Here is an 18426-nt window from a genome sequence, read left to right on the forward strand (position 1 = left end):
TTTTGGGGGCAAGAAGAGAAACGATTAGATATTTTAATCATAATAAAAACATTGTTATCTTATTATAAATAAAAAAATTAAGTGAGATATTTTTAATAGTTCAGAAGTTTATAGTGTAAAAAATAAAATAATAATAATAATAATTTAAAGGATAAAAAAAATTATTATTTTCTCTCGTTAAATCTACCAAATAACAACATCATCGATTAAAATAAAAGAAATAGAGTAACCTTCATTTCTTTTTTAACCCCTTGGTCCTATGTAATTCTCACTCACTATATATAAAAGAGACTCCAAGGACAACTGACCAAATCTCATCAACAAAACCCCCCCATACCTCTCTCTCTCACATCGCCGATCCAAGCACCTCCTACCACTGCCAAATTTTCCAATCCGATCGCCTTTTCCATCACCGTCCGAATCGAATCCGACGACTTTCGATCAATCCCGTCGCCGCGGATTTTCCTTGGATGGAGATCACGAGACGGAAACGATCGCCAATCGGTTTCTGAGAGGTGAATCAAGATGCCCGGCCTCTTGCGTAGGACCTCGCAATTCGACAATGCTTCTGCCGCAGGATGCGCTTCTGACGGTGGAATCTGGTCGCGGCGTCGTGAAGACATCACATTCGACCACCTCCAGAAGGTAATTGCAGCTCTTCACGATTTGGAACCATTTCTTTTAATTTGTTAAATCCGATTCCGGCTGAAACTTGCGAATGGATATTGGAAATAAGGGAGAATTGATTAGTTTTAGAGAAATATATTTTAGAATGTGATATTTATCTATTCCATTCGTCCAAGATACTTTTTTTTTTTTTTTTTTTTGTTGTGTTTGTTCAAAATGGTCGCATTTTAGAAAAAAAAAAGAACTGATTATTTTTTCTGATTTTGATGTATGCATTCTAGTTCTGGAGTGAGTTGCCTCTTCCGGCCCGGCAGGAGCTTCTGAGGATAGATAAGCAGACTCTCTTTGAGCAAGCTCGCAAGAATCTTTACTGTTCCAGGTGCAATGGATTGCTTCTTGAAGTCTTCACACAGATTGTCATGTATGGCAAGTCATTGCAACACGAAGGTTTTGGAATGCGCACTCTGAGTAAATCAGGAGCCTCTTTGATTCATGAAAATGGGGATTTTAATGAGGCGCAGGACCCTGGTGTTCATCCCTGGGGAGGGTTGGCAACAACTAAGGATGGAATTTTAACGCTTCTTGATTGCTTCATATGTGCAAAGTCACTTAAGGCACTCCAGAGGGCAAGTACTTTTCATTCTGTCTACTGCATGCATTCATAATCTTGCAGCAATATATTTTCTCCAAGTTTTTCTTTAATAACATTTTGGTTTCCTCTTTCACGCCTGTTGGTTTTTCTTTCACTTCACAACTTTGCCTTGTTCCATATTATAGAAAATCTCTTCTAAGTCACTCTTTTTTTGGATTTATTGTTCGAACCTCCTCCATGGCTCTGTTAAGTTGCATCCTGAAGATTTTGGTTTCCTATTTGTTTTTCAGTTGGCAATTCACACATATTCCAATTGTATGTTTATTATAGTGTTTCACTAAATTCTGTACTGTTTTTTCTAGGTATTTGACAGTGCACGAGCAAGAGAACATGAACGAGAGTTGCTTTATCCTGATGCTTGTGGTGGTCAAGGCAGAGGATGGATTAGCCGAGCAATGACTAATTATGGTAGAGGGCACACAACACGAGAAACCTGTGCTTTACATACTGCCAGGCTTACATGCGATACACTGGTGGACTTCTGGTTCGCACTTGGTGATGAAACTAGATCATCTCTCCTACGGATGAAGGAGGAGGATTTCATTGAAAGGCTTATGTACAGGTAGTAAATAGAATACCATTCTTCATAAGCTTGTAATTACTAGACATTGTCATATAAGTGAGCTCCCCAAGCTTCAGAAGTTAAATCTAGTATAATTGGGGTCATTGACCTTTTGAGTTTTGAGGTTTTTACAGTGGGTCTGTGGAATTTAATACCTAGATAGGCCAATTTTATCTTGGACTGTGAAATTTAAGATGAATAAAATATACTATATTGTCTTATCATCAGTTTTTGGAAAGAGGATTTTGACTGAGCACATTATACTGGATAGAAAGATGGCTTCAATTTAGGCTGTTGATTGTGTTGGTTACTATAACATTCTAGTATAACGGGTTAAATGATGTTGCCTATATTTTACAAGACAGTAGCACCCATTAAGCTTATTATGGCTTTCATTGGTGGAGAAAATGCTTCTAGTATAATGGGTTAAATGATGCTGCCTATATTTGACAAGACAGTACTGCCAATAGGCTTATTATGGCTCTCATGGATGGAGAAAATACTTCTAGTATAATGGGTTAAATTTTGCTGTCTGACAAGACTCAGTAGTGTCCATAGGCTTATTATGGCTGTCATGGATGGAGGGACCATTTTCTTTTGATTTTATTATTAGCTAGAGTCAGTTAAATGTTCTATATCTGACTTTGATTTTACAGGTTCGACAGCAAGAGGTTTTGTAGAGACTGCAGAAAGAATGTCATTCGTGAATTCAAGGAGCTGAAAGATTTTAGGCGCATGCGAAGGGAACCTCGTTGCACTAGTTCATTTTGTGTATCTGATGCAACTTTTGAATATGAGGTTTGCATTCTCTAAGTACTGCTAGAGATATATTATTATCTCCTTAATTTACTATAGTTTCCATTATTCTTGCAATATAATGTGCTACACTTAGTTATAACGCTAACTGCTATAAAAGGATACTTTGTATATCAGCTTCTAAATGTCCCGACTTGTTTTATCTATTTCAGGTATCTGAGGACACTATCCAAGCTGACTGGTGTGAGTCCTTCACTGATACATTTGGATCGTATCATCATTTTGAATGGGCTGTTGGAACAGCAGAAGGAAAATCTAATATTTTGGACTTTGAAGATGTCGGCATGAATGGAAAGGTCCACATGGATGGACTTGATCTTGGTGGTTTGAATGCTTGCTTTATTACACTGAGAGCCTGGAAGCTTGATGGTTCTTGCACTGAATTCTCTGTCAAAGCACATGCATTGAAAGGACAAGCGTGTGTCCATCGCAGGATGATAGTAGGAGATGGTTTTGTAACAATAACAGAGGGAGAAAGTATCAGAAGGTTCTTCGAGCATGCAGAAGAAGCTGAGGAAGAAGATGTAAGTGTCAGTACAAATCTGCTGGTTATTTCTCTCCTAGAGCAGAAATATTATTCTGCTGACAAATACTGAAAGTGTATGATATTCTTGCAATCTATGTTTAATATTTTGATGATTTGCAAGAGCAGGATGACGATGCTATGGAAAAGGACGGGAATGAACTTGATGGTGATGGTCCTCGCCCACAGAAGCATGCCAAGAGCCCTGAGCTTGCAAGAGAATTCCTTTTGGATGCTGCAACGGTTATCTTCAAAGAGCAGGTTTCTTATAGCACCAAATTGCTCTACACCCACATCTCATCATTCTCCTATACTTTGAAATTTTTCTATAATATCTTATCATTAAGATAGCTGTTCTCTGATTAGGTTTGGAGAATATATCAGTGAGAACATTGCCATAAACATGGGTACTTCATTTTAATAGATCTGCACATATAAACCTCATCCCCAGGGTTTAGCAGCAAATGAAGAGAAATAGCTCACTACCTTTGTATCCAATTCAACATATTAAATATGTTGGTCATTAGCAAATTCATGGGTTTGATTTTTCTATTTAAAAGGATTTATTATCCTTTTGTTGCTCACCTTTTGCTACTTCACATATATCTTTTAGTTTTGATTCTCAACGAAATTAGTTAGCAACTTACCATGCTTGGAATTTTGAGAGGGTTCAAGTCACATTTTTAACTTTACTCTAAACATAATAATTGAATCTTTTGCAACTCATCAAAGATTTATATATCACCATAGGCAAGAAATTGTATGCCCATCATAATTGACTCGACCAATTTCATCGTATCAACTGAACTCGGTCGTATCGGTTGTAACTAAATGTTTTTAATATTCAGGTAGAATCTAAATGTATCTAACTTGGGAGATATTAGTAATTGATGTCATCAGGTATTTTTTTTTTTTTTTTAAGTTTTTAGTTTTTACCCTCTATCTCTCACACATTCTCCTCCCACTCTCGCTTTTCATCAAGCTCGTCCAACGGTCTATTCGGTGAGCCCCTCCAGTTACTCTGTACGTTGGTAAACATAAAGTGGGTGTTTTATTTTTCTCATTTCTCTTCTCTTTCTTGCTCACTCTTTGACTACTCTTTTTTTACTGCTACAAAGCAACAATGAAGAGAGAGATCTCTCACTTCATCGTTATTCTACAATAGTAGTTTACGAGTGTAAACATTTATCAAGTTCAAGTCGAAATTCATCATGGTTTTAAGTTAGTTTTTTTTCTTTAGTTTTAGGCTTCATATATGATTATTTTTTTCTAATAGAAAAATACTTTTTTAAATAATACTTATAATTTTACGAATTAAAAATAGTTCGATTTGATACGGACGACTAATATGACCGATACAACTGATAGAGATGATACATAACGTTTTTTTCTAACAACCAACCCCGATACCGAGTTTCGAAACTTTGAGCAAGAAGATGTAGATTTATAGACATTGAACTTCTTCACATCTGTAAAAAATAGAATGTTGTGCATGTTTCACTCTGGGAGTTGAAAGTGAGCATTAGAAGAATGCAATGGGCTTGTACTTCATAATATCTCCCTGCTTATTTCATGTTCTGCATTCTTTTCCTAAATTTGAATTTCTGTATATCTACTTGAATGTCTTTTAGGGCTTCATAGCATTAAGAGCATCTTCACTTTTAGGAGGCCTGATTCAGCTTGTACAGTCTAGCATCCTCATTTTATTGATTACCCCAGAGCATTACGCACTATAAAGTGTATAGTCATAAAATTAGAATAAAGCAGAATACTAATAATTACTTCTGTACTGTTCTAGTATTTTTAATGCATTCCAAGCAAGTTAGAGCTAAGTAATGAGGTCTCCCAGGTAGAAAAGGCTTTCAGAGAAGGTACTGCTCGACAAAATGCACACAGTGTATTTGTTTCTCTGGCCTTAAAATTGCTGGAGGAGCGTGTTCGTGTTGCTTGCAAAGAAATTATTACATTAGAAAAGCAGGTACTATGCTGTTTTTGTTTGTCCTTTTATCTGATATAACGTCTAAAATTACACCAATGTGATTGGGGGGGTTAGTATTCACTTTCTCCTATTTTGATCATCTTACAGGCCAAGCTTCTTGAAGAAGAAGAGAAAGAAAAGCGTGAAGAAGAGGAGCGCAAGGAGCGGAGAAGGGCAAAAGAAAGAGAAAAGAAGATAAGAAGAAAGGAGAGGCTGAAAGGAAAGGAAAGGGAGAGCGAAAGAGAATTTATTGAATCAAAATCATCTCCTGTTATCTCTGTGACATCTTTAGATGACTCTCTTACAAGTGCTCATAATGATTCACCTCGTACTCCTGACTCTGGAGATTCTGTAAGTGAACAGGGAGATATGATTCCTATGTCTGCGAAGCCTCTTTCTCCTTCTATCACGGATGAACAGTCTTTATGTGGGGATGCTAATAAAAAGAACATGAAAATTGGCAGTCTCGTGCATCAATGTCCCATTGAGGGAGATTATATTATTAGTGGCGGAGGCAGATCCTTTACAAATGAGCAATCAAAATCATCAAAGCAGAAGCTGAGATATAGAGAAGGGTCCCATCAAAATCAGGCTTATGATTGGTATGAGAGTCGCCATTCTATCATCAGCAATGATACGAGTGGCCATACAGTTGTCCCTTTTGAGAGCATGAGTGGTCTGCACCAGCTGTCAAAAGAAAGGGTTGTAAGGAACGTTACTCGAAATAGCGACATGAAGTTCAGTGCAAAATTTCACTGTTCAAACAGCAGAATGCATGATATGTGTAACTTCCGCTCCTGTAGGTGCAATTGTCAAGCAGATTACAGGATGAAGGATGGGTATCATGTATCAACTGCTAGATTAGGCCGAGAAATTAAGAATGCAAATAAAATAGAATCTGGTTTGGATATGCCTAGGCCATTCTACCGCATCAGAAATTACAATAGTGGTTGTTGTTTGCCATATAATATTCTCATGAAAAAGGGAAACTATATTGGTGATCCACTTAACAAAGATGTTCATATAAAGCAGGTGTGGGAACCAACTGATGCTCGGAAAAAATGTAATAGAAGCAGTTCAAGTGCCACCTTGGGAAGTTTTGTCAAACTTGATCCAGCTGAGAAGATAGAAGTTAGCAAAGACATAAAAAGAAGTCATTCTCATAGTGAACTTGGGTCACTTGTTGAAGCGCATCCTGAAAGTTCTAGAAAAGTGGATGGTTTGAGCAGTCATAAGGTCAATGAGGGTTGCAGTAAGAATCAGAATACATGTCAGTTAGGCACATATGATAGTGATTATCAGCATGGACTTTCCCTGGTAACCAAGTCAGAGTGCTACTCAAATAATGGTGGAGAGGAGGAAGTTAATCCAGGCGTGGTTATGTATGCATTTCCTTTGAGCAATAACTCTGACTCCATAACAAACAGTTCTAGTTCAGATAACTGTTCGTCATGTCTTAGTGAGGGAGACAGCAGCACAAGCTCTTCAAGTGATCAAAATGTGGAAACATCTTCAGCATCAGATTCAGAAGATGCTAGCCAACAGTCTGATGGCAGGTACACTTCCACATGCACTGGCAGTGCTTGTGAAATCAGGGAAAAAACTTCAGAAAGAAATAGCTCAAGTGCAGGTAGCTATTTAATGAAAACTGCTGCCGGATCCCCAACAGAGATCTCAAAGGAATCTTTCTTTTCAGGAGTAAATTCAACAGAGGCTGTCCAGTTCACTGATAGTTGTCGAATTGGAGGTCATATTGCTCCATCACAGCAATATATGCTACCGATGCAGCATGAAAGCATGCTCATTCCCCTTCTTCCATCTCCAACTATGGAGTACAATAGTAAAAGGGTAGCTTCTTGCTTCACTAGTACAAATGGATTTTTGCCATTTGCACAACCCAACCACTTTGTATTCCCAACTCCTATTGCATATGGCTCAGCAGCAAACCAATCTGGATCCGCAGATTTCTCCTCGCATTACAATGCTCTACAGCCTTTAGCAGCCCCTGTGTTTGGTGCACCACAACAGTATATATACAACAATGTGTACATAACAAATGTTGCTGGCTTCAATCCTGAAAGTTCCATGGAGCAAAATAGAAGTGGAAATTCATGTGGAAATCGATATGTTAGCTCTTTAGCTGAGCCCACTAGCAATAGGCACCCTCTCGAATGTCCAAGTGGACAGCTCCATTTGAAGCTACAGTCAGTGGGAAAAAATGGTGGTGCAGATAATGCTGCTAAAGCACATAATGAAAATCCTTCCTTCTCTTTGTTTCACTTTGGGGGCCCAATTGCTGGTGTTGGTTCAGGATTAATACTGAAGACCCCATTGCCCAAAGAAGAAATAAATGGAGGCTTAGCCTCCAACTCTCCGGCAGCTCAAGCTCATAGTTGCTCAAAGGAAGAGAAGAGTGTTCAAGAGTACTGCTTGTTTTCAGGTAGTACTGGGGCTACGTTTTCATTCTTACAGAGCAGTTCATAATTTGGTTCAGGACAGATCCATCTCTGTGCTTGCCTCTCTGCTTCAGTTGTGAACGTGTGAGTAATTGCATTCGTTAAGGAAAATAAATCTTCTCCAAGTTAGTATATTCTTATTGGTTATTGCTTCCATTTTATGGTTTATCATTTCAGAGTGTAGAGAAAAAGAGATTGTGAGAGGCATAGCTTGTTTTATTCTTTCCCTGAGTGTGGTAGGTTCTCTATTAAGATGTAATCTAGCTGTGGTATTTATTGCTGTCATATGAGCCGTTTTCTTGCAAGAGCTTATATGAAGAACTAGATGTTATATTATGAAGATAGCAAGAGTTTAATATTCAATAAGATGTCTTCAGTTATGAATATATTGATGCTTTCACTGCCTATGCCGTCTCTCTTGTTTCAACTTAGGGATAAAAAAAGCAGCATTTTTACTTGTTCTTCTCTTTTTTTTTCAAAAAAGAAGAAGAAGGTACTATTAAGATATGTTAGCTCCCATGGTTGCAAAATGCCTCACTTTGATGGGAGGCTAAAAACTGAAGAAGCAAAAAGGACAACCCCCAACTCATGAACACTCATAACTTTGATTACTATCAAGATTAGCTCTCCGAGCAAACAAGAAAAGACAATGAATGTCATCCTTTTCCGATCAATGAACGACTTAGCGACGACCTAAGCGGTCACGAATTTAACATAACTAGAATGATACATTAAAACGTACCACTTTGGCATGATCAATTAAATCAATACATACTTTACTTGGGAGAATTTGATGTTTTATTAATGAACTCGTGCATAGAACTTTTCTTATTATTTTTTCATCAATAATGCAGGGAATATTTTCTCTTTGTTACCATGTTGTGTGGGTGCGTGGAGAATATAGTCTGCACTTTTAATAATAAATATGATAATTACAGATAAATTTAAGTATTAGTACTACTAAATCCAAATTAGGATATTTTGGTCATTTGGTATAAATTATCGCCAATTTCTGATGCAATTTTATTATTTTCTATTATTTTAATATCAACTTTATATCGTATCAAATATAATTATCACTTTTTTATACTAGTATTCAACTAAATATTTGATAACTTATACCGGTTAGCTCTGTATTAAAAATTATAATACTTCTTTTAGATTTAGTCTTATTCCACAAGTGAAATGAGAGGCCCACTATGAGATTGTTGTGTTACAATACAAAAGATTTATTCGTCAGCCCATTTGTGGGGAAGAGTATTTATACTCTTAGAGCATGAGCATTTACTCATAGCAGGAGAGGATCTAGTGGAAGATAAGAAGGAACTTCTTTTCCTACTCAAAATAATTATGAATAAAGTTGTTCGTCATACTTGCTCTCTTGTTCTATTATATTTATGTTTGATATTTATCGTAACTATTAGTAAATATTTGTCATAAATCTTTATTCGTTAAATATAGTTTATCTCTTTGTATTTATATGAAAAATTAAGTTATCCGCTATACAATCTTCTGTACCAAATTAGTCTATGTATTTATGACTAAAATAAAATTGTTATAGTTTGTATCTAAATTAATAGTGCCCACTCAAATTACCACAATGCTCGGTTATAACATCTAATTACCAAAATGCCCAAATTAACCTATCCCTAATCAATTTGTCTAAAAAAGAGAGGTATTTTAGTAATTTAATTAGGGATCTATTAAGTGGGACAAGAATTCTAATAGTTTTACTATATAAGAGTTGGTTTAGTACAAAAAAGTGAGAATAAAATAATTTTGTGCATAAGTTAAAGGGGACAAAATAATTTAACCAATCTTTATTTCTCTATAAACATGGTATTGCTATGGTCTTAAAATTCAAGAACATTATCTCAGTTCTCTCTTTGTTTTGTTTGATCAACCGTTTATTTAACTGTTTAAGCTAGCAAGCTTGGCGATATCGTTTATCTCTTTTCTGTTCATCTTTATTTTTTTTTAGGATAATTTCATTTTCATCCCCCAAATTATCACCCTTTTTTATAATAATCTCCATAATTATTTTTGGTACATAATGACTCCTAAACTATCAAAATACCTCACAATTAAACTATCAAAATACCTCACAATTAAACTATCAAAGACCAAATAAAAAACTCTACATACACTATTCCATGTGGACCACGTGTGGGAACAGAATCACTTACATATTTCTTTTATCTCATGTTTCACACCATTATGTTATAGTGTTATCTTCGTATTTCATACCATTACGTTATAATGTTATCTTTGTACAATATTAATCTACTTGCATTATTATATTCGTGTCATTTTATAGTTTGTGCATTATAGCGTTAATCTTCATGCATTAGAATATTGGACTATGAGTAGGTATAACTTTACAGACAATCTTAAGTTAGATCAAAAATCTTCTTACGGTGATTTTCTAGTCATATGATGATCAATTTAGATGACTCTCGCAAGATTATGAAATAGTCCAAGCTAAACAAAAATTATCTCTAAAGTGACTTTAATCTCTATCAATAGTTAAAAGTAAAGACATTGTGCATTTATTAATTAATGATATTTCCAAATAACTTTAGTCAGATTAGGTAAAAGGAAAAGATCATAGTGCTGTCTCGAGGGTGACTATCAATTGATGTGCATCTACATGCACAAACCAAAAATAAAAATATAGCATTTATTTGAGATTGAGAAGTTGGGCACAATAAAATTTGAGTATCATTAGTTTATTACTTGTATTGTTGTTACTTGTGTTTTATTATTGTTTTTATTAGGAGATAAACTGTTTGGTATTGGTATATCCACTTATCATATATTGTTGAGCATTGGATTATATTTTTCAATGACTTTTGGGTAGATTCACCTATGGATTGATGGCTGCTCACGTCCTCTCCCTAGTAGAAGGCCGTGACTGAGTCTGCTTCACATTTTCCTCATTCTTGTTGTATATAGCCGCCATTCATGAAATGTCAGAAGAATTTTGGAAAATTAAATTAAAGCCTTTTTCTCCAATCTAATCTGCCTCCCATAGGATGTTCTTGCCAGTAAACCTGAAATCATATACTCTATTTCACAATCTTGAAACATTTGTGCCCTTAGCAGCAAAATTGAAGTATATAGATGGTGACAGGTTTACAGAGCTAGAGACAATATGAGAAAGTTCTGAGAAGAGCTAATAGTCACCTGATACTTCTCTAAGGGTTTCAGTCCCTGTATAACCGGCATACCGACAAGAGGGAAGGACATTGTTTCTGTAGTATAATCTCATGAACACAAGAAAAACTTTAATACACGCTGGACTAGGAACAGAAATTTCAAACAGAGTGAATTACAGCATTGAGCAACAAAGGAAGTATCATTGATCACTTCAGTACAGGCCTGGACAAGTCAAAATTGTAAGATCCAACCACTTAATTGTGAAATAAATAGTTCAAACTTGTCATAAGACGAGATTATCATACAAGACTGCTTGATGACATTAAATTGACTAAAGAAATAGCGAATAGAGAAGAAAAAAAAATATAGAAGGATCCACTATTTACAACAGAAAAAATATTGTTAGATGATACTCTCCATAAAGCAAAAATAAGTTGAAGCCTAAGGCAACTTTTACAGGAAAAAAACTTCGAGTTGGACATTATTCATTTGCAGAATCTCAACACAGTAAGGTAAATGGTAGGCTCATCAATAAACTCTGTAATCTCGTATAAGTTGTCAGCTGCAGCCTTCTCCAGGACTGCTTTATCAGGTAAATCAGTAGTTACCATATCAGGATATTGTTGACGATGATTTTGCTCGACAATCTGCCTCCCTTGATCAAAGCAGATAACTACTCTTGCACCTAAAAAAGAGCGTAAAGTTTGTCACAGCAAGATTGAACAGAAAAGATAGTCAAGTTGTTTTAAGGAACCTATTTATTTCCAATCACTTACAAGATAGATGAGGATGGCGGAAGTCAGGATGTTATGCAATTTAGTAGTATGGTGATTTTTCTATAAAGGCATAGGTGTAAGAATTTTTTGTAGATATCATTGGTAGACTTTGATCTAGAATTAATGGGTTACTTTAAGCAGATATATCACATGAATATTCAAGATATTTGTCAGACGGAAAACAGAGAAACCAAGAAAGTACAATTTATTTATATACCTTTGAGAATTTAAGGGCATAAAGGGAACAAAAACTATTACTCCCTTTTGACCAACTAGGATGGCAGAGTACCAACTTGAATTCCTCATAGTGATAATAAGAATTTTTAGCAAACCAATTCACTCTATAATAACATCCCAAAGCAACAGCTTTATTTTCCGTAATTCAACTTAAGACATATCCAGAACCATTCCTCACTACCTTCAACATCAGAGAATGGACATAATTCAACTGATTAAAAATTGGTAGAACTCAATGAACTCCTAAGAAGTAATTTATCCCACAAATAAAAGAATACACTCTCTAATCTTTATCTTAGGTTTTGATCACCCATCTCCTGATTCTTCAATCACCTAACAATTTTCACCATTCAAAATTTTCCAATTCCACCCAAAATCAAATTTTCATCTAATCTAACTACCAACACTTGAACAAATCAGCTCGACCACAATGTCTCAAATATACGATACTCTGAAGATCACTATTTGGATGCTAGACAATCAACTCAACAAAAAAAATTTTGGAAGTTTGAAATATACGTGACCAAATACATTAGCTGGCCTCACTAGCCATTTCTAAATTAGAATATACCTTCATTTTCTTTAGGGCTATCTTTGTCATTTACCTTTGCTTTCTATCTGAGTTCTTTGTTTTTTCCAATATGGATCTGCCACCCAGACTATATCACCCCATGATAGTGCAGCAAATTCTCTGTCAAACACATATTTGAAACATACAACAATGTTTGTACTATCCATCCCATCCTTAAAGGTTGACAACACCAACTTATGACAATTGAGACTATTTATTGTTTAAAGTTTCCTAGTTATGCAACTCACTTAAGTCACCATCTTCCATGTAGCTAAACCCTTTTTCCAACAATATCACAGAAGTTCCACATACCTCTAGACGCACTTTGGCAAACACACAATGCACTAAACTGCACCTCCTAAACCATCCCTTCTACTAATAAATTTCTTGAACCTCTACTTACTAAAAAATAGAGTCAGCATTCAAATATCTCAGAAGGCAAAACAAAATTTTCTACTTTATGTGCCAACCAATCACTTTTTGCCATTCATAGACTTTATCACCTAAAACCTAAAACTTTCATCCTCATCTAAGAAGTCTAATAATTGTAAAACCATTTTAAAGCAAGGCCACTTACACCAGAAACTCCCTATTAAGCTAATGTATCCACTAATCTTGCCTCTTACAATAACAATTTGATATGCAGATATGCTACAAATCGTAGAAACTTAGATATGCATTATCAGATATACCTTCCAATTATAAATTCCCAACCAACAACTGCTATGAAACAGTCTTAAGCATCACAACCCCAAATTTACTCTCTACATGCCACGAAATGTGAGAACCAAATAAATAAGGTCCAAAATTGAGTAATTATTCACTCACAGCAAGAAGTTTATCTCAAAAGACCAAATTAAATTATAATCGAGAAACAACGTAAAGGAAGAACTAAGGTCACAAATTACTCAACAAGGAATAAGAAGAACATGGAAAAAAAAAAAATCTAACCTGGAGAACATCTGGGAGCGAGCGAGCTCAGGAGTTGGGTGATCGAGACTCCCATCCCAGGGAAGTAGCAAACGAACACCACATCGAACGGCGTAAACTTCTCCGGCACGACGGTCACATCGCCCTGCCAACACCGGACCCGGTCGTGGCCCTCCTTGATCATCGCGAGCACGAAGAGGGACTCGTGGACCGCGACGAGGAGATCGCAGGGTGACGATTCCACGAGCGTGTCGACGAATCCGACGGTGGGCATCACTGTGAGGACTTTGGAACTCGCGGAGATCTCCGCTGCGGCGATGATGCGGAGGGCCTTCTTGGCCCGGTCGTCGCCGGAGGAAGAGGGGTCGGAGTCGAGGAAGGACCAGTCCCTCTCGACGAGGTCTTCAATGGGTATGGCAGAGGCGGCGGATAGGAAGGCGCGGCCACCGGCGCCGGAGGGGGAGGATAGGCGGAGAGAAAGAGAGGAGAAGGAGAGGGTTTGTGGAGTGAGGTGGGGTTTGAAATGGAGGCGGCGGGGAAGAGGAGGGATTAGGGTTAGGTTTAGGAATTTGGAGGTGAAGGAGGAGTAGGAGGTCGAAGAGAGGCAGAGAGGAGTCATGGTGGCCGGAGATAGAAGCTTACCTTCGAGAATTGGGATAGCACAGCACTAACACTATCACTAACACTAACAGTTCCCTCAATATTGAATGGGCTGACCTTCCCTTCACCAATCTTGCTATCATAGTTTTTTTTTTCACTGTAGTTTATATTTTTGCACCCTTACTCATCCTATTTTTACTTTATAGGTTTACCAATATATTCTCAAAATATAGGGTTATTTGCACCAAAAATTTAATTAGTTTTTAATTTGATAGGCCAGTGTCATTTTAGGTTTCTCTTACACTTCAGTTTTTCATTTTTTACTTTTCTTCCAATTTTACTCATGTTAGCTACTAATTCTTCTTCTTCTTCTTCTTCATCGTTTAAACTATGAATTTTTATCGGAATTTCATACTGAAACTATGAATTTCGTATTTAAACTATAATTTTTCATTCCGCTATAGATATATTTCTAATATGAAGAAACTCCGAATAAAAAAATTCTAGATCATGATGTCATAGATTTTATCCAACTAGTTTTATAATTTTTAGACTTCAAATGATTATCTTATGAATATCATTTCAAAACTGTGCATAACTAAAATTTCGTAGCTTAATTATAAAATTTCTACTTAAAGTTAAACTACAAAATTCTAATTCAATATAATTTTAGCAAAAATATGAAACTAATTAAATAAAATTTGTGACATCATGATCTAGAACTTTTGTATTTTGAGTTTCTTCATATTTAAAATTTATCTATAGTGAAATAAAGAATTTGATAAAAAAAATTCGCAGTTTAAGTATAAAATTCTGACAATAATTAACTATTTTTTAAGTATATATTCGAAATATATTTACAGTGGAATGAAGAATTTATAGTTTAAATATGAAATTCTGATAAAAATTCGTAGTTTAAACTATTTCTAACTAGTCTCTTACTGGATTAATTAAAGAATGATTAGAGAGACTTGTATAGAAAAAATATCTCTAATTAGTCATTTTCGTAAATATAATAACTTTCATTGATATTTGACAACTTTTGTTATTTTTTTACATTGCAGAATCTATATATTTCACCATTATAATTTACATATAAACAAATTAGAGTTAGTTTAAATAAATAAAAACTCCTTAATTAATATTTTAAAAATATAACTTAATCTAATATTACAAGTAAATTATAATATATACTTAAAAACTGTGAATTATTGTTAGAACTTAAATTATGAATTTCATACAATATAGTGATATATGAACGGTTAGACTATCCCTTGTTGCAAAAAGAAAAGGTCCAAATTAGGCTAATAACTCTTGGACAACCTTAGTCCTTGATAAATACAACCACACTTACCCTTAAAAAAAAAAAAAAAAGGTTAAGCCCACAAACTATGCTTGGGGTTAAAGTTTTTTTTATTTTTTTAATTTCATGCACCCTATGTGTGATGGCCTACTAATATTAATGTTGGCTTCTACCATGATATGTCCTTTGTGTTTGATTGAACAAGGAGACTTATCCTTCAACTTTTAAGACTTCTCTCTTTATTTATTTATTTCTATTAACTTGCCTCAATGATCACTGCATCTGATCACCCCATCCTTTGCCTCTTGATGACAAAAATCTAATATCTTGTTTTCCCTTTGATGATTATTAACCTATCCCGCTAATCCTCACCCTTTTCAAAATAATAATAATAATAATAATAATAATAATAATAATAATAATAATAATAATAATAATAATAATAATAATAATAATAATAATAATAATAATAATAATAATAATAATAATAATAATAATAATAATAGAAAAGGTACGTAAAGGAGAAGAAAAAAAAATATTTTCTTCCATTGCCGGGATTTGAACCCGGGTCGTCTGGGTGAAAGCCAGATATCCTAACCGGACTAGACGACAATGGATTTATATTGCTGCTATAAAACAAAATATTGTTCTCTTACTTGAAGTAAAAGAAAATACAAGAAATATTTGCCATAAAAAAGATGATCCTCTTGAATAAGTCAAAATACATAAATATAAGAATACGACATAGACATAGTAGCTAACTTACCAATAAATGACTACTACTTTTAATATACATCACTTAATATAACACACTTAACATACATGATAGGCTTAACATAACATACTAAACACACATAACACTCGAGCTAATAGCAATTGATGGATTTAATAAACTATTGTAATCACGTAATACTTGTAAAGGAAAATGATATCTAAATTCAAGAAGAAATGAGGAGGGAGGGAGAGAGCAGAGACAATGCCTCGACTCCACTAGCATGGTGGAGGTGGTGTACGCAAGAAGATGGCGAAGCAATGATTATTGTTGTAGCATATTCTTCTTCAAAGCTCTTAATGGCAAAGCAATAGTTAGTGCTGTAGCATATTCTTCTTAAGAACTCTCAATCTCTATCCCTCTTTTTATTTATATAGTCCATAGACATATTCATCTCATGTAAAACTGTTAAACCCCAGAGGGAATACAGTTGGTCCATTCCTTACAACATTTATTCTAGATAGCTAGACCGACAAGGTTATGAGCAATCAAGTTTGTTCACTCTTCTCGAATAGGAAATCTTGATGAGTAAAGACATTTTTGTCAGTCTTTTACATTCATGAATGACAGGAGGTATTTGTCAATCGGTGACCTCCTTGCTTATGTTCACTTTATTGAAATCTTTAGATACTCACTGTAGATGAGTCCACCATCTATATTTTCTAGCTTCAGAGCTTCCTATAGACCAAGTAAGAGGGCATGGGCTTCTCTAACGAGTGCATTTCCACAGTCAGTGAGGTAGATGTTTTTGTACAATTGAACTTGCTATAAAGATGCCCAACCCACCATCGTTACGTCCCTTCCAGCCATGTCCACCCAACAAGTAAATTCTTTTGTCGCTCGGAGTTTCCTAGAGACCTAGACTGGTTGGCTTCCCTTAGAGGAATCAACGGACTGAACCCTAGAGAAAGCCTAATTTGTTTGTGAGATCATTTTTAGAGGGCTTTCATTCTCTAAAACAATAGCAATTCTTGCATTCCAGATGAACCACATCATGGTGAAAGCATACCCTAAGAGATCTTTAGTTAGTTTTGAGCTAAGAAACTTCACCCACTCATCAAACCTATTAGTATTCAAGACCTGATGAAGCCCTAGAGCACCCGCAAACCAAACTGCTCTAGAGAACTAACAATATATGATTACATGCTCAACCGTCTCTTGGCTGCTTAGGTAGAGTGGGCACATTATTTCAACATGGGGCATTCTCTTGTTGAGCTTCATTCGCATAGAAATAGCATCCGTCAAATAGCACCATATGAACATTTTTGACCCTTCATATGGCTTCGATGCCTTTCCAAACAACCTTCCAAATACTGTCCAAGCTCGGACTTGAAGGTGTTGCCTCCCAATCCCTAGTGGTTTGCACTGCATAAGCTGACTTTGCACTAAAGGTGCCGCTAGTTATTGATATCGAGCAAAGTATATCTTTTCTTTTTGCGAAAGCAAGAATTAGAAAGACTTTCAAGATTGCATCTGCAATTTCCTTCAACAATATTTGGCGTACAAGAATAGAGTCCTACCCCATTGAATGGCTGTTGAACGGGTCTTTAACTTTAATGATGTGAGCCGAGAGGGGAATATCACTAAGATCAAATGTTGGTAGCTAGGGGTTGTGGGTGAGAGAAATCGACTCTCTATCCCCTATCTCGAACCTAACCATCCTCTTAAGCGAACTCTTCGGATTCAGGATGGATCGCCAATGTCCAAGATGCTTCAATTAGTTTGGCTTTCCAAAAGAATCTGCTAGTGAGGTATTTAGCCTTAAAAAGTGTTGCGCAGATGTTGCCCTCATTGGTTAGGAATCTCCATGCTAGCTTGATAATTGGTGCTTGATTCACCAGATGCATGCTCCTCATACCAAGCCCCCCATGCATGGTTGGTCTACAAATTAAACCCTATTTCCTTAAATAGAGGTTCCTACTGTCGTTAATAAAGCCCCAACAAAATCTCTCATGAGAGAGTCCAATAGTTTTGTGAGGGATTTTTGAAAGAGAATGCTTGACATGAAGTACACTGGTATACTATTTAGGGCTATTTTGATGAGCATAGCTCGTCTAGCATGAAACAGCTGCCAAGCTTTCAAGCCTGCTAAGCGCTTCTTAAGCTTCTTGAGCACGAACTCACAGGTGTTGTACTTCGATCAAGGAAGGACCAGTGGATTCCCCAGGTAGTGTTCCTACCCTTCAAAAGTTTTAGCCTAAGGGTGGAGAATGCATAGCTTCTTCGGTTGGAGTCAACTTTTGTGCTCAAGAAGATTGTCGATTTCTCATAATTGATAGTTTGGCCTGAGATTGATAATAGAGGTCAATGACCTCTCTCAAGTTTATGGAGTCTTTGAGAGTTGCATTGCTGAATAGGAGGAGGTCATCAATGAACATAAGGTGAGTGATAGGTCACGCACTTTGAGAGATTTCGATGTCGATAAATCGCTTGAGCTTGAATTCGTAGTCGAGGAAAATGGATA

The 18426-nt window shown here is 35.9% G+C and overlaps 2 protein-coding genes and 1 non-coding gene across 3 annotated transcripts; 1 reads left to right on the top strand and 2 right to left on the bottom strand.

Moving 5' to 3' along the window:
* Positions 1-305: 305 nt before the first annotated feature.
* LOC140786647 (uncharacterized) lies at positions 306-8000 on the top strand. The gene is made up of 8 exons (XM_073135243.1): positions 306-645; positions 909-1253; positions 1582-1841; positions 2498-2639; positions 2810-3181; positions 3310-3441; positions 5030-5158; positions 5267-8000. Exons 1-8 carry the CDS (start codon positions 526-528, stop codon positions 7640-7642), a joined length of 3876 nt encoding a protein of 1291 aa, XP_072991344.1. The 5' UTR covers positions 306-525; the 3' UTR covers positions 7643-8000.
* A 3010-nt stretch (positions 8001-11010) lies between these two features.
* Positions 11011-14024, bottom strand: LOC140787787 (uncharacterized). The gene is made up of 2 exons (XM_073136888.1): positions 13309-14024; positions 11011-11458 (listed from the first exon to the last, which is right to left on the bottom strand). The coding sequence occupies exons 1-2, from the start codon at positions 13904-13906 to the stop codon at positions 11259-11261; spliced, it is 798 nt and encodes a 265-aa protein (XP_072992989.1). The 5' UTR covers positions 13907-14024; the 3' UTR covers positions 11011-11258.
* Positions 14025-15733: 1709 nt separating this feature from the next.
* On the bottom strand, positions 15734-15807 carry TRNAE-UUC (transfer RNA glutamic acid (anticodon UUC)). The gene has a single exon. It is a non-coding gene; the product is annotated as a tRNA-Glu (tRNA).
* Positions 15808-18426: the final 2619 nt, after the last annotated feature.

The sequence above is a fragment of the Typha latifolia genome, chromosome 4, assembly GCF_019914945.1.
Source record: "Typha latifolia isolate L0001 chromosome 4, TyphaL0001v2, whole genome shotgun sequence".
Classification (NCBI taxonomy): domain Eukaryota; kingdom Viridiplantae; phylum Streptophyta; class Magnoliopsida; order Poales; family Typhaceae; genus Typha; species Typha latifolia.